At 39.4% G+C, this 17,334-nt stretch overlaps 1 protein-coding gene across 1 annotated transcript; it reads left to right on the top strand.

Annotated features, from left to right (window-relative positions):
* Positions 1-273: 273 nt before the first annotated feature.
* LOC133865770 (ubiquitin carboxyl-terminal hydrolase 18) lies at positions 274-16,996 on the top strand. The gene is made up of 11 exons (XM_062302237.1): positions 274-839; positions 6,288-6,483; positions 7,467-7,555; positions 7,737-7,822; positions 7,905-8,067; positions 8,212-8,335; positions 9,025-9,182; positions 14,421-14,505; positions 14,720-14,932; positions 15,443-15,504; positions 15,916-16,996. Exons 1-11 carry the CDS (start codon positions 568-570, stop codon positions 16,700-16,702), a joined length of 2,235 nt encoding a protein of 744 aa, XP_062158221.1. The 5' UTR covers positions 274-567; the 3' UTR covers positions 16,703-16,996.
* The last annotated feature ends 338 nt before the right edge of the window (positions 16,997-17,334 follow it).

The raw sequence follows: 17,334 nt of genomic DNA, 5'->3' as shown, positions 1-17,334 counted from the left end.
TCATTCTTATAACGTGTTTTAAGTATTTTTTATTTTTAATTTTTAAATTTTTTTTTTAAAATAATAAATAAGTATAATGTAATAGACGGCAGCAAAGAGTAACAGTTAATATGAAAATCTTAAAGAATCCTAATCCTGAATTAATTATAATTCCCTCCTGATAGGCAGTGATGCCCACTTTTGTCACAGCACGTGAGAAGATCGAAGAGGACACCTACTAACTAAATCTTTCCATACAAGAAAGCCTCAAGGCGACGCATCCACACGCCAGGGAAAAAGACCAAAAGGGTGGCTTGTTCATGCGCTTTCTTTCTATCTCCTATAAAAAAATTAACTTCGGACAAACGAAAGGAAAAGAGAAAGTGGAGCGAGGGATAGGGCAAGTCCTATTGAATGTAAAAAGATCCTTTTTGGCTTAGCCTTCTTCCAAATCTCTGCTACAGTGCTACACCAAGAAAATTAGAGGGCATTTTCTTGAAAGAAAGGAATTTTTTTTTTGAAGAATTATACGAAGAGATTGGCTTGTGATCGATGAAAAACCCTAGGATCGAAGAGGCATCGGCGTAGATGCTTGTCTCTGCAGTGCCTCTGGACCAGAATTGGTTCCTCCAGCTGCTATTGACGGTTTTCGTAATTGCCGTGGGATTGCTCCATCTGGTGAAGAACACGGCCTCCAAGTACTTTGAGGTCGACGCCAATTTTGAAGCGGGAGGAGGAGGAGGAGAGCCTTCACATCGCCCCCCAATGCCCGGCGTTCTCACCGACGACCACGCCGTCTGCGCCAACTGCAACAATTCCGCCTCCAAGAAGTGCTCGCGCTGCAAGGCCGTTCGCTACTGGTAATTTCCTCCTTCCACTAAATTCAATTTTCATTGTGGTTATCCCTTCTTTTTTTTTTTGTGATCATTGTCAGTTTTGTAAATGCGTTTGGTACTTGATTGTGGCAATTTGTTTTTCTATTTTTTTTTTTGTTGTGATTATGGCAATTTTGGTTCTTGAAGCTACTCGGTATTGCTCACAGTTCTGCGATGATCATGTTGTTTCTAAATTTCAATCGTTTCTTGGTTTCTAGTAAAGCACTGGAATGGTGGTGTGCGCTATTTTAGTGATTAGATTAGGCTGAGATCTTTTTTTTCTTTTTTTGGATGAATGACAAATTTTTGCCAAAGAGAAAGCACAGTACAAACTCTCCTGCTTATCCGCTGGAACACATGCTACTCAACAGCATCTTACAAACCACACCACACCTACTCTACATAATAGCCAAAACACAATTCCAGCAAACAAAGCAACTCTAATTCTCTTAGTTTTAGAGAATTTTATCTGGTAATCCCCAGCTGCAGCATATCTCTAAATTCTCATTTGTCTTTTCGAATCTCCCTTTTGCCATAATACGAATTCTAACCTCCCAAATAATGCTCTGCAATATTCTCTCCTCTAATCTAAGCTGGTTCCCATGTTTGTTGTTGTTCCTCTGCCTCCAATATGATACACTGTCGCACTCCATACCAATCTGCATATTGTTTACTTAATGTTCTTGCTTTTTAAATCTTTTAAAGCCTACATCATAATTTCCTCCCCCATTCTGTACATGGATCATTTGCTAAGAACCTTTTCAAAGCCTCCCTCCATATCCTTTTGCTAAATCTACATTGAAAGGACATATGATCGCTTCCCTCTATATTCATTTACTAATCACCTTTTCAAAGCCTCCCTCCATATCCTTTTACTAACTCTACATTGAAAGAACATATGATCTCTTCCCTCTATACTGCTTCTGCAGAAAACACACAGAACATCTCCCTTAAAGCCCCATTTCAGCAACCTGTCTCCTGTAGACAAACCATTCCTTACTACCAGGCACAAGATGAATGCGTGTCTGGGAATTGCAATGGAAAATAAAATTAATCTCCACTAGTTAACTTTTTGAAGCTTGGTTCAAATGGCATTCCAAGTTTCTGAGCTATATAATAGGTTCCTTTTTTCAGAAATGACCCAAATAGGCTGATCTGCAGATCCTATTTTTGCCATTGGCAGTTTACTTTGGATACTAACTAGCTCATCTGATCTTGCTGGCTGCCATCTCCATTCTTTATCTTTTAAGACACTTGCCAGTTTTGCTTCCACCTTATTGTCAGCATCATACACAACCCGATGCCTGTATTTTGTATAAAAAAATTCCATTAGGATGCTACCAATCTAACCACAAATGAATACTTTTTCCATCTCCTGTTGCAAATTTGATGAAATTCTTAGCAGCGTCACGAAGTTTTAATGGCCTCGTTTGATAAACATTTACAAAACACTCAAATTTTCAACTTTCTGTCACATCACAACACTTTTTCAACCCAAAAACAAAAACCACCGTCTAAAATTGTTATCAAACGAACGCAATATTTTCCCCAACTCCAAAAACAATTCCTGAGGAATTTTTGCTTGCCAGAAATTTCTACCCTTTAACAAGTTTTCCTTCACCCAAGCCACCCATAAAGAACCAGGATTAGCAATTATATTCCATATGTGTCTCATGATGGCTGCCTTGTTCCATTTGTCAATCATTTTAATCCCCAAACATCCTTCCCTTTTAGGAACACAAATCACCTCCCATGCCACTTTAGCTCTAGCACTATCAGACTACTTTCCAGACCATAGGAATCTATTGAATTTCTGTTTTAGTGATCTAATGATCTTTTTAGAAAGGATAAAGATACTAGACCAATAAACCTGTATACTACAATACAGATGAGAGGAGTTGTAGTCTCCCTGCGAATGACAAATTTTTTGATAGCCAAGAATTAATTCTAGCTGTGATTTATTTGATTAACAAATTACAATGTGCTGCAGTAAGCTTCTTTGAGATCAAAGGGACTCCCAAATATCTAACTGCCAGTTTACCTTCTTTAACTTGCAAAAAATCAGTAAGTTGCTCCTTAACCAGTTGAGGAACCCCTGTACAGCAGAGTGAGCTTTTGTTTGGATTTGCACACAACCCCAACAGATCTAAAAACTCTTGAAGCACTTTCTTGATGGTCTGCACGGATTTTAAATTTGCAGCTGAGAATACAAATTATTAGCAAAACATAAATGAGTAAGATGAAGCTTCAAACATCTAGGGTGAAAATTGAAAGATTTATCATCCATGGCAGCCTCTTCCATTAATGGTTTTTTTTTTTTTTTTTTTTATAAGTAAGAAACCAATCTCATTAAAAGCGTAAGGCGCCCCTTAGTACACTAGGAGTATACAAAGGAAACACTTAATTAGAATAAGAAAAGCGAGCAAGAAAGTCATCAAAACTAAACAACAAAGGGTGCACATAAACCGTAGTTCAAAAGTACAATGTAAGGTAAAATTAGGGTAAAATCTCCTCCAAGGTACTTTCCAAATCCTCAAAGCTCCTATTGCTCCCTTCCCTCCATAAACACCAAAAGAGGCAAATAGACGCCATTTTTCACATCTCAACACTCCCTGGCTTTCCAAAGGATCACCAACAAGCAAGCTGATAACCCGTTTGGGCATAACCTAAGACATCCCGAAACGACTGAAGAGAGTACTCTACAAAGCAGAAGCTATGTCGCAGTGAAGAAGAAGAAGATCCATAGACTCCCCAGTCGTCTTACACATACAACATCTGTTTATCATGATAACAGGCTACTTCCTGAGATTGTCGAGGGTAAGGATCTTGCCAAGAACCGCTGACCACGCATAAAAAGCCGACTTTGTAGGAGCCTGAGTGTGTCAAACACTTTTCCAGGGAAAGTAACTACCTCTAGAGCAAGCCAAGGCGTAAAAGAAGGACTTGGCCTTGAACAAACCTTTTTGGAGGAGACCCACCACATCTTGTCTTCACTACCTCTTCTTGCTTTAATTGAATGGAACGCTTGGAAAAAGGAAGCAAAAGTATCCACATCTCAATCGTGAGCTTCCCTAGTAAAGCTCACGTTCCTCTAGATGGAACCACTCAAAAACTCCAAATTATCCACAACAGAGGCGTCCTTCACGCGAGCAATACCAAATAAAGATGGAAAAGCTATCTTAAGAGCCGTGTCCCCACACCACAAATTATGCCAAAAGCTGATCTTGGTTTCATCCCCCACAAGAAGTCTAGTGAAGCTTGAGAAAGAAGCCCAACCTTTTCTGATGTTCTTCCACATCCCCACCCCAAATTTTGACAACACTTCCATTGCTATCACAAAAAGGTAAGGTGAATATGGATTTCCTTGCCTTAAACCCCTTCTTCCTTGAAAGTACCTAACAAGAGTTCCATTTATAGCAACTGTAAATCTTACATGCTAAAGAAAAGTTTTTAAATGCGTGGAGCAGGAATTATTTACATGCTAAAGATTATAGAAGTTCAATATGTATGTAACGACTCACCCCAGTGACACAATATTGTTACTTATCAAAAAGAAGTTCAATATATATACTGGTGGAACCGGGAACTATTTACATGCCAAAAATAATTGAAGTTTGATATATAAATAGTTTTTTTGATAAGTAATAAACTGGTCTTATTAAAAGCGTAAGGCTCCCCTAAGCATACTAGAAGTATACAAGAGGAAGCACTAAACTAGAAAGCGAAAAACGAAATATCCCACAAAAAGAAGGAAACCCAACAAACGCTCAACAACCAAAAGCCCTCAAACCTGAACCCTCAACTCGAAACCCACAATGAGCACTCAAAGCTACAAGAACAAAACCCAAACAAATCCACAACAACCAAAGCCCTTAAAACCAAAACCCACAAGTAACATTCAACGCTCTAGTACCTAAGCCTTTCCTTTCATTCGCCTAGAGGATACGCTTGCATTGTCGTAGTCAATGGAGCTTTTCAGATTCAACACCTCTTTTTTCCCTTTGATCTTCAGATGTGCACCCTTTTTAACCCGAAGGACTCCTCTCCAATGGCATCTCCAACCCCATCCAACATCCAATCTAAGGACATGTCGGGATGACAAACACCCAAGGGGTAAAAAAAATCTCCCTAGACGGGCCAAAATCAACCGGCTACTTCTGAGATTGAGTCAAGCCATCCGACTCGAAATTCGCCCCCTTCTCATCAATAGGAGCAGCGGAACCACTCCAAGGGGAAGGAGCAGAAGCATCAGAATACTCCTTAGATTCCAAATCCGAGCACACAGAAGGGGACCCAGAAAGCTTCAAACCAGGACCAGAGATAGTGAAAAAGCTTACAGTGAGATGTACAGAGGCAGAGGAAGGGGACCCAGAAAGCTTCAAACCAGGACTAGAGATAGTGAAAGAGCTTACAATGAGATGTACAGTCCTGAACCCCTGATTTATGGCAAGAGCTTAGGAATATTTTCATTGTTTGTTTTTTGTCAATTGCTAATTCAATAGATGGATTTCTGTTTAGAACGTTAGTGTCTTTGCAGTTTCATCTCATGTTTAATAAAAGAACATATGTGATTCATCAAAAAATAAAAGAACATTTGTGTAAATGGTTGTTGTCTATGTTACTATAATGGTACTCCAACCATATTAAACATTAGAGGACAATCAATCCTTCAAGCCAGTGGATGTTGTGGTGCCAACTAGTACTGAGTTCTGTTCAGGCAGGCAGTGTTGCACAATCTCTTGACAGATCATCTTCATGTCAAGATATTACTTCCGTGGGATTGTTAATTAGTAGTTCTGTGAACCAGAGAATTAATTTGTTAAATTAACTGTCTTTTTTGGCATGCTACCAGATGATGTTAGCAGATTCATTCTACAACATGGCTATATGATTGGTGGGCTATATCAAAATTTGGATGATAAGAACTTCTAGATAAAAGTCATGAATTTTTAAATTCTTATCATTTGGGTGAAAGAAAATATTTGTTCTTGGATCAAAGGAGATTTGCTTCTTTTTCCACGTGGACAACAGTAAAATCCAAGCAACTACCTTGAGAAATACAAGCTCGGATGTACCTAGTGCTGATAATTTGTTGCATGAGGAAATAACTCTTTTGTCTGTGTAACAACCCTTGTCCTTTTTTCCCCCCTTATTCTTTATTGTAGTAGTGGTATTAACCTTCTGCTTTATTCTATGTTTTTTTTTTTTTTTTTTTCACTGCATAAATTTTATAATGAGCTTTGTCTTTGGTCGGTGAGTGCATGCTTATGTTTTTCTTTTGTGGCATTTTTTATTATTTTATTATCTATTTTTTTTTTACTGTTTTAATGAGTCTCATCGGTAGTGGGTGACTGTGCATGCTTATGAGGTGTGGTTAGGTACAGAAAACATTGTCATGTGGTAATATATATATACTTTTACTGTTTTTTCCAGCTCTCAAAAATGTCAAGAAGCACACTGGAAATCTGGGCATAAGACAAAATGCAAGTATTTTCAGCCACCTGGTGTAAATTCAACTGCAATAGCTAACTCTGGACACACAGCTTCTGGTGTTGGGGTTAAAAGTTTTTCAGCAATTGCATTGGTTCCCACTCGTGGAAGCTCTAAGTTTATCAAGCAGCCAAAAAAGGTAATTGTGTCTATTTTCTTTTTTCACTTTTCTTTTTGTAATATACCACCAGAGATCGAAGGCAGGCAGAGGAGCTCAAGTGAACGCTTCTTTGTTGGCCGAAGCTGTGGCGGCATTTAGTGCTCCGATGGTTCCATTTTTGGGTGGCCCATCTCACCTTTTGGTCGGGGCCGTGGTCTAGAGTCCATCGGTTGCCCAACCCTCGTTTGTTGGCGTTGTGTCTACTCTTCTTTCTCCGTTCAGCGTGGGTGGGTTCCCTCTCTCATCTTAGTGGGATAGTGGTCTTATGGGTGATCAGTTGCTAGGTTTTTCGCTGTTGCCGCCTAGGCCATTGCTCTTCTCGGTTATTGGGTGCTCCCCTCAGTTTTTTCCTTGAATGGCTTGGAGGGAGCATCAATCTCCTTGTGTCTTCAAGGTGGGTGTATATTCGAAGGGGAGCGATCCTGAGGGAGAGGTTATTGGTTACCCTGAGACAGTGCAAGTGGCAAGTTCGTGTTAATGCACTATGGGGGTTTCCTATGGGGGGAATGAGAAGGGTTTTTTGGATTTTTTTGGCTCTAATTGATGAAGGGCAGCGCCAAGAGGTGTCCGTCCTTGCTTCTAAACTTAAAGGGTATAGAGAGATTAAGAATTTAGAATGGTCAATCAACTTTGATGCTAGGAGAGTTGGTTCTAGCCAGGTGAAGGGCAAGAGGGCCTGGAGGTTGTAATGTAACCTATGTCTTTTTGTGGACGTTGGGTTTCTGTAGTGGGGGTTTTTGGGGTTTCTTTTGTCTTCGGGTTTTTGAGGGTGTTTTCCTTTGTTTTTTGTTTTCTTTCTGTTTTGGTGTCCTTTTTGTATACTCCCTATATGCTTAGAGGTTCCTGATGCTTTTAATGCTATTTCTTTATTACCTATAAAAAAAAATATAAATGATGCTTGAACTATTTTTGTAGTTCTTCATGCATTGAAAGACCTGTAACCTGCGCTTGTATTTTTGCAGATTCTTTTCCCGTATGAGGAATTTGTGAAATATTTTAATTGGGACAAACCAGGATTTCCTCCTTGTGGACTTCTAAATTGTGGAAACAGGTTTGCGTGTGTGAATATCATATTTATGCTTTGGTACAATACTTTCATTTGGATGCTTAAAACATAGACATATTGCACTTGTGCAAACCCTTCTCCTTATATAAAGCACACATACACATGCATGTATATGGGGCTCATTAATGGTGATCCTCTTTTCCAATTCTTTTTTTTTCTTGTGCAGTTGCTTTGCCAATGTTGTTCTACAATGTCTTGCATTCACACGGCCACTTGTTGCTTACTTGTTGGAGAAAGGCCATCGGACAGAATGTAAATTCATGACCAGACGCCAAGGAATTATTAGTGCTTAAACTATTTCTCACTCTTATAACTGCTGATTTTTGTGTTCCAGGCAATCGTAATGATTGGTGCTTCCTATGTGAGTTTCAAACCCATGTTGAAAGAACAAACCAAAGTTCGCAAGCTTTTTCTCCCATAAGCATTCTCTCTCGCTTGCCTAATATTGGTGGTAATCTTGGTTATGGAAGGCAGGAGGATGCTCATGAGTTCATGAGGTTTGCTTTATTTGTATCGAATTCTGTTACATGCTTATTTTAGCAAATTCACCCCAGTCCCGTTGAATACGAACATAGTGGACTCTAATGGACTTCGATATAAGTTTAGTTTCAATATCATGAAGTATATTGTCATGCTTGTAGGTTTGCCATCAGTACAATGCAATCCGTCTGCCTTGATGAATTTGGTGGAGAAAAAGCCATCGATCCTTGCTCCCAAGAGACAACCCTTATCCAACATATATTTGGTGGTTACCTCCAATCTCAGGTTATACATATTCTTAGGCAGAACTCAATGATTTTTCTTCTTCTTTAGAAAATTCCTGTTACTTCTGCATATAATCTAGGTGGTAGAGATCAAATTGGCAGTCTTCTTCTTTTTAATATTTTGAACATTTTTGGACAGCACATGAAGAAATGATAGTGTTCCGAGCGAACTGTGTTGTATAATCTGTAGTTGTGCCTAGTTTTTGAGCCTAACTTAACTCGCTTTCTTTTGTATCTCACTGCTGACGTAGAAAGTAACTTGTAATACTTGTCATATTTGTCATGTACACGAATTTTCAAATTCTTTTAGTGGGGATAGAGGTTTCCTAATTTCTGTACTTTCAGTCCTCCGGACAACCTGATTATGTTATCGCTTTTCCTTTATTTTTTATTTATTTATTGTTTATTTTTTTGTTTATTGATATTCTTTAAATTTAACATAGTCACAATGCTCACAATTTGGCCAGTGATATAGCTCTAGTTACGCAAGGATAGAGTTTGACAAAATAGGGCTTCTGATTTCCAGTTTCGATTCGAAAATATTTTATTTTTTATTGGGTAATTAAACTAATTTGATAGTTTGCTGTGCTTGTGCAACTGTACATCTGATGCCTATACCCATGTTCTTTTTTTATTAGTGCCCTTTTCAGATATTGAATTTGTGTGTTATTCTTCTTATTTTTTTTCCAGGTGATATGTACAAAATGCAATAATATCTCAAACCAGTATGAAAATATGATGGATTTGACCGTGGAAATTCATGGGGATGCTGCATCATTGGAGGAATGCCTAGACCAGTTCACAGTCAAGGAATGCCTTCAAGGAGAAAATATGTATAAATGTGATGGGTATGATTGCTTCTCTTTTTTGATCAGGTTCAATGAATGAATGAAAAAAATTTCTAATTCTGCATACTGTGTTGTTGGTTCTTGTGGGATGCATGTCTGTTTTAGTGATTCTTCTCTCTCGGCGTTAAGAAAAGTTTATAGTTTTCTCTTTTGTGATCATTGTTTTGGTCATCCTTTTTTTTATAAGCAATCTCAAATTCAAGGAAGACAAAACCAAGGTGTCTCTCTTGTTTTGGTCGTCCTTTTAAAGAAGTAAAACGAAACTTTTTATCTTTATTTATTATTATTTTTTTGATAAGTAATAAATCAATCTCATTGAAAGCGTAAGGCAGCCTTAAGCAGACAATAAGTATACAAAATGAACCACGTAACTAGCAAGAGCAAAACGAACAAGGAAATCACCATAACTAATCGACAAAGGAGACACATACGCTGCCGTCCATAAATACAATATTTCGTAGAACAAGGATAAAATTTCTCCCAGCGTCGTCTCGTCCTCAAAGTTTATATCATTCAATTCCCTCCACAAACATCAAAAGAGGCACGTAGGCATCATTTTCCACACTGCAACACTCCTTGGCCTGCCAAAGGTTTGTTTGAGAAGAGCCTGAATGCTTCGTTTATTTCTCTTATTCTGAAGGTTCCAGGGGCTAACTCCATCAAAGATTTCCGGCCTATTAGTTTGGTGGGAGGCATCTACATGATTATTGCTAAAGTTCTAGCAAACAGATTGAAGTCAGTCTTGGAGAAGGTCATTTCCAATTCTCAGAGCGCTTTTATCAAAGGGAGGCATATTCTTGATCCGATTCTTATTGCTAATGAATGCATTGATAGTAGGCTTAGATCGGGGTACCAGGCATCATTTGCAAAATGGACTTGGAGAAAGCATACGATCATGTTAACTTGGATTTTCTTTTGTATATGTTGAGGAGGTGTGGCTTTGGGGAAAAATGGTGTAGGTGGATAGCTCATTGTATATCAATTGTGCGGTTTTCGGTGTTAATCAATGGCTCCCCTTTTGGTTTTTTCAGTAGCTCTCAAGGTTTGAGACAAGGGGATCCTTTGTCACCCCTTTTGTTTGTTTTTGTGATGGAAGCCTTGAGCCGTATGATCTCAGCTGCAATTAGTGGGGGTTTGTTGGAAGGTTTTAAAATAGGTGACTCAGATTTTTCGCATCTTTTGTTTGCAGATGATACTCTGATTTTTTGTAGTGCTCTTCATTCTTAGTTACATAATTTGCGGAGTCTCTTCCTCCTGTTTGAAGCAGCTTCGGGGCTGAAGGTTAATTTGGCTAAGTCAAATTTAATTCCAGTGGGACATGTTGATCAAGCGGAAAGGCTAGCCGACATTTTAGGGTGTGGGTTTGCCACTTTATCGGTTAAGTATTTTGATCTTCCTTTGGCGGCCTCCTACAAGTCCACTCATATTTGGGACGGGGTTGTTGAGAAGATTGAACGTCGTTTGGCTAGTTGGAAAAGGATGTATCTCTCTGAGGGTGGTAGAGTAACCCTTATTAAGAGTACCCTTGCCAATGTGCCTACTTACTTTTTGTCTCTGTTCCATCTCCCGAGGAGTGTTGCTGCTCGCTTAGAGAAGCTATAACGGGAATTTCTTTGGGGTGGTTTGGGTGAAGAATCTAAATTTCACTTGGTGAGGTGGTCGAAAGTCTGTTCCTCAATTTCAGATGGGGGGTTAGGTATTCGGAATTTGTTGTTGTTCAACCATGCTTTGTTAGGTAAATGGTTGTGGCGGTATGGAATAGAGAGAGAAGCTTGGGGGAGAGTTGCGGTGGATGCCAAGTATGGTAGTCTGTGGGGTGGGTGGTGCTCCCGCGAGCCTGTAGGTGCTCATAGGGTGGGGCTGTGGAAGAATATCAGGAAAAGGTGGGGGAGTTTCTCTGGTTTCTCTAGATTGGAGGTGAGAGATGGGGTTAGGACAAAATTTTGGCATGATCTGTGGTGCGGGGATAGGGTGTTGAAGGAAGTTTTTCCTGTTCTTTTTGGTATTGCTCGGATGAAGGATGCTTCCGTTGCGGATAATATGGAGGTTTTGGGCGGCTCTATCCAGTGGAATGTGAGCTTTGTTAGAGAGGCGCATGACTAGGAAGTGGGTGTCTTTGCATCATTCTTTCATGTGTTACATTTAGCCATGGTGAGTAGAGATCGTGCTGACAGGCTTAGGTGGGTCCCTTCCAAGAAAGGGGTGTTCAAGGTTAAGTCCTATTTCAGCTCCTTGGCCGGTGGAGAGGGTAGTCGTTTCCCTTGGAAGAGTGTGTGGAGGACTCAGGCTCCTTCGAGAGCGGCGTTCTTTGCGTGGTCGGCAGCCCTTGGAAAGATTCTTACAGCGGATAATCTCAGAAAGCGAAAGATCATCATTGTGGATAGATGCTACTTGTGCAAAAGAGACTGGGAAACTGTGGACCACCTTCTTCTTCACTGTGATGTGGCTTCTACTTTGTGGAATCATGTCTTTTCTCGGTTTGGTATGTCTTGGGTTATGCCTAGGAGAGTTGTCGATTTAGTTTCTTGTTGGTGGAAGGTGGGTAGGTCAAGGAGTGCTGCAGTTTGGAAGATGGTGCCTATTTGCATTCTTTGGTGTGTTTGGAAGGAGAGAAATCTTAGGTGTTTTGAAGACTTGGAGAATTCCATGGAGAATATTGTTGCATCGTTTTTACACTTGTTGTATCTTTGGACGGAGGCTTTTTTGTCTCCCGTGTCTATTAGCTTTTCTGATTTTCTTGTTCGCTTTTCTTTGCCTTCTTAGGTGTTTCCTTGTGTATACTTCCAGTGTACTTATAGGGGCGCCTTACGCTTTTTTTTTTTTTTATAAAATTTCATTTACTTATAAAAAAAAAACACTCATTGGCTTGCCAGAGGACCGCCAACAATCATACAGATCAACAACACATCTAGGCATAATTCAAGACATCACAAAACGATTGAAAAAAGCACTCCAAATGCCGGAAGCCACATAAGAAGGTGGTCCACAAACTCCTCATTTCTCTTGCACATGCAACATCTGTCAATTACGATGATGTGCCGCTTCCTGAGATTATCCAAGGTGAGGATCTTGCCTTGAGCTGCAGACCATGCAAAAAAGACCGGCCTTAAAGGAGCCTGAGTTTACCTTTAGGAGAAGCCAGAGAACTAAAGAAGGATTTGACCTCGAACAATCCTCTTTTTGCCGGAGTCCACCATAGCTGCTCTTCACATCCTCTTCTCTCTCTAACTGAATGCAACACCTGGAAAAAAGAAGCAAAGACATTCACCTCCCAATCATGCGCCGCTCTAGCAAAGCTCACATTCCACCGGTTGGAGCCACCCAAAATCTCCAAATTAACCACAATAGAGGCATCCTTCGCACAAGCGAGACCATATAAAACTAGAAAAGCTACATTTAGAGTCGCTTCCCCACACCACTAGTCATGCCAAAAGTTGATCTTGGAACCATCTCCACCTCAAATTTAGTAAAACTAAAAGAATTTTCCCACCCTTTCCTGATATTCTTCCACAATCCCACATTGAAGGCTCCTGTAAACTCAAGAGAATACCACCCTCCCCATAAACTGTCATATTTAGAGTCCACTACTAATTCTCCACCAAGCCTCTCTCTCAAGCCCATAGCGCCACAACCATTTATCTAAGAGAGCGTGATTAAACACCATCAAATTCCTGATACCTAACCTCCCTCAAAGATTAGTGAACAAACCTTGGACCAACTAACCAGGTGATATTTGAACTCTTCACCTAACCCACCCTACAAGAAATCACGCTGGATCTTCTCCATGTGGTTAGCAACACTCATCGGAAGAGGGAAGAGAGACATGTAATGCATAGGCAGATTAGTGAGGGTACTCTTGATGAGGGTAACCCTGTCACCCTTAGACAAATACATCATTTTTCAACTAGCCAACCGATATTCCAGCTTCTCAATAACGTCGTCCCAGATATATTTAGCCTTGTAGGAGGCCCCCAACGAAAAAACCAAGATACTTGATTGGCAGAGTGGAGACCCCACACCCTAGACTTCAGGCCAACCTTCCCACCTGTACCAATTCTGACTTGGCCAAATTTACCTTTAAGCCTGGTGCAACTTCAAAGCACAAGAATAAGCTTTGCAAATGACGCAAATGAGCAGGAAGAGCATCGCTAAAGATTAAAGTATGATCAGCAAACAAAAGATGAGAGAAAGCAACATTGCTCACTAAGAAACCATCCAGTAGCCCCCCCTAACCGCAACAAATAACATTCTACCCAGAGCCTTCATCACAAAAACAAACAGCAGGGGGGATAAAGGATCCTCTTGTCTTAACCCTCGAGAGTTGCTAAAGAAACCCGAGGGAGTGTCGTTAACTAAGACTGAGAAACGCACTTAGTAAATACAATGGGCTATATGTGAGCACCATTTTTCTCCAAAGCCACACTGCCTCAGCATATACAATAGAAAATCCCAATTCACATGATTATACGCCTTCTCCAAATCCTTTTTACAAATGACGCCGGCTCGCTAGATCTTAGCCTACTATCAAGGCATTTATTGGCAATAAGAACTAGATCAAGAATCCGCCTACCACTTATGAAGGCACTCTGCGACTTTGAGATGATCTTCTCCATTACCATCCTAAGCCTCTTAGCAATAATTTTGTAGATACCTACGCCCCCCCCCCCCCCCCCCCCCCCAAACCAAACAGGACCGATTGGGCGGAAGTCCTGAGGTCGATAGCACTTGGAATCTTTGGAATGAGTGTAATAAACAAAGCATTGAGGCTCTTCTCAAACTTACCTCTAGTGTGTTGGAGCCCCTCTTTGGCATTATGTGGGGTTTTAAAAGTATGGTTTATTGGATGATTGGACAGGATGATGATATATTTTTGGGCAGGGTGATGGTTGAGATATGCCTAATTTGGCCTTGTGGTTGAAAAGTTTGAAGAACAAGCTACAAAAGAATGGGAGCATGGGAAATTTATGTCTCTTGATTGAAGCAGTGCTTTTTGAAATCTCTAATTTTGAATTTCATTAACTCTATGTTTCTCTTGAATTTGCTTTGCAAGCAAGAAAGCCTTGTTGAACATTAAAGGTTCTTTGTATGTTCTGTTATCTCGTATGGAGTTAGTTTTATATGGTAGTAATTAGTTTGTTATTGCTCGTTTAATTTACTGATGTTTTGCTTCTAAATTATATGTGTTGAGTGTCAGCATATGATCTCATGTTAGAAATTATATATTTCTGGTTTTTGCAGCTGCAATGACTATGTTAAGGCGTGGAAGCGTCTAACTGTTAAAAAAGCTCCAAATATTCTTACAATTGCCTTAAAAAGATTTCAGGTCTGAGCTATACCGATTTTGCATGTTCTATTTGATATTTTTGTTAAACACTCTTAATGTGTTAAATGTGATAGGTATGGTTTTAGATTTTACCTTCAAAGTTTTGCTATAATTTGATTTGTTTCTGTGGATCAAATTCTCCAATGTCGCTCAGATTTTGGTTCATCTTTGGGTTTTATTTTGATTTCTCATATCTGCTGGTAAATGTTTACAGAGTGGGAGGTTTGGGAAACTGAATAAGAGAGTAACTTTTCCTGAGACTTTGGATCTTAGCCCTTACATGAGTGAAGCTGGAGATGGTGCAGACTTGTACAAACTTTACGCAGTTGTCGTCCATGTAGATATGTTGAATGCATCCTTTTATGGTCATTACATCTGCTATACCAAGGATTTCCGGGGAAACTGGTACAGGATTGATGATTCTAAGGTAGTTCTATCTGTTTTAGTCTACTTCTCTCTCTTATATATGTGTGTAATGCACGTTTCCTGCACACATTTGCCCAATCAGACCCAGTGTAAGAGTTGATCTTCTTTATTCCTAAAACGTAAATTGAGATTACATGTTTGTTTCCATGATCTTGCTTGTTCAATAACAGCTAGTTTAGGAGTTGATTGTACCAGTGCCACTGACATCTGGTGTAGAACTTGTTATTTTTATACTAAAAAGGGGCATGTGATCCCATGTCTTGTAAGCCCACTGTTCACATTTATTGAATCAGTAGCAAAACGATTGGCTTTTAAGATTGGTTCTGCAACTTATAAGTTGTCTTGATGAAACATTGGTCCCACAGTAGAAGTCTGACATACGAACTTAGAAAGCCAATTTGTGTCTCCCCTGCAGCAAGTAGGCATGGGCGAAAAATGCACATTTTTTTATCTATCATAAATAATTTGCTTGAAAAGTCTCAGTTCTTATATCTTTTGCAACTTTTCTCAGGTTACAAGTGTTGAATTAGAAGAGGTTCTTTCTCAGGGAGCATATATGCTTTTATATTGCAGGTACTCGTGCGTTTATGTGTATGTGTGTGCCCCAATGTCCACTCTCATTTTCTTTTCTTCTCTTATTTTATTCACTTTACATTTTACCTCATTTAATATTTGGAAATTTTAGTTGCCTCTTTTGTGATTCAAATTATGGACTATTACTTGGGTGGCCTTGAGAGTTAAGTTTTGGGTTAAGTTGTATTGGCTGTTAATTTCTTTCATCTTCAGATTGGCCTTCTTTTGCAATCTGCATATCCATATGTGTGCGTGCAAATATGCAGACATATGCATGCTTGAATTTGAATGTGTGCTTTCCCTGTAGATGCCATCATGAGTGTTTGCTTTTGTGTATGCCTGGGTGCAATTCAAATACACTAGTGTTCTGATGGACACTCTAAATGATCCTGTTTGCCTTTGGATGAGCAGGATTTGTGCTCGACCATCGTGTCTTAGAACTGGTGAACCTTCAGGGAAGGAGCAGCAGCAAATGATGCAAGTGAAACTAGCAGCGCCTTGCCCAAAAGAGCAAGTCGAATGCTTCACAACTGCAGAGTCTGAGACACACATTAATGGTTTCTCTGTACCATCTGATAGTAGTCGGTGCCCAAAGATTTCTAGCTGTGAGGAAGAGTCATCTACTGGAATTAACCCTGTAGCTCCAGAAGAATGCCTTGAGGATATGGATGTGGTTAGTGTCAAGTCAAGTTCATCTGTTTCTAAGGAAGTTTCCATCTGTGAGACCGAGTCATCTTCTGGAAGTAGTATTGAAGCTTTAAGAGAAGAAGATATAGGGGGTGGTATAAACATGATGGCCAATTCTGCATCAAATTCGCTTGTTTCAAATGGGCTTTCTAGCTACAAGGAAGATTCTCCTGTTGCATTTAATTCTGAGGCTGGAAGAGAAGATCCAGAAGATATGAATATGTCTCACTCAGAGATGGATTCTTCTGTTTCAATTGATTGTAAATCTGTAAGAGAAGATTCAGAAGATATGGACGTTGAGTCATGGCGATCTGCTGCAAAAGATATCGAAGTTTGCGGCAACGGTTACACACACCAAAATGAAATAATTCCATGTCCAGTGGAACATGCTCATAAGATGGTTTCGGCTGAAATTAATAAATTGAAGCACGAACTACCCCTTTGCAATTCGGATTGTGAGGTGGATGGAAATGGAGGCAGGCGAGTAGCAATAATGGGCGGCAATTTGTAACAATTTAGGTGTTTTTTTTTTCTTTCTAAGTTAATATTTTTTTTCATGATCCCATCCCACCATCAAAAGGAAAAGATTGAGTTGGGAATTCTTTTTCTGGGGTTTCATTATTTGCAGAAATCTCGGATTCTCTATTGTACCATTTTCAGATGGACTTTTTAACTCTTATCAAACTTGACAGAAATTTAGGATGTCGCCAAGGATTGTATAATTCCCTTGTTGAGCTAATTTTTATCTGTAAAAATATGTATGGTACAATTAATAATATTTGTTCTCAATGTTTTGAGACGGCTATCTTTACTTCTAATTAAATTTTGCTTTGATTTTTTTGTGATGTGAACCTAATAATATCAATTTCTGCATTTTTATGACTGGTGTCTCTACATCTTTAACTATTCGATCTAACAAAAACCTCAGTTGTTACAAAAATAAAAATTTAATGTCATATTTTTCCGTTCAGTAGTATGATATATTATTAATATGGATAAAGACAAAGTATTTATTTATTTATAGAGCAATGCTACACATCATCCCCTTGTCCTCTTTTTGTTCTCTCAGAATTAATGTGGCTTTTAAAATCACCATTGAATTTTTGATATATCACTCTTAGATTTTGATTCAATGATGATTTT

Source organism: Alnus glutinosa, chromosome 4 (genome assembly GCF_958979055.1).
Source record: "Alnus glutinosa chromosome 4, dhAlnGlut1.1, whole genome shotgun sequence".
NCBI classification, from domain to species: domain Eukaryota; kingdom Viridiplantae; phylum Streptophyta; class Magnoliopsida; order Fagales; family Betulaceae; genus Alnus; species Alnus glutinosa.
This window is presented reverse-complemented; position numbering and strand designations above follow the sequence as displayed.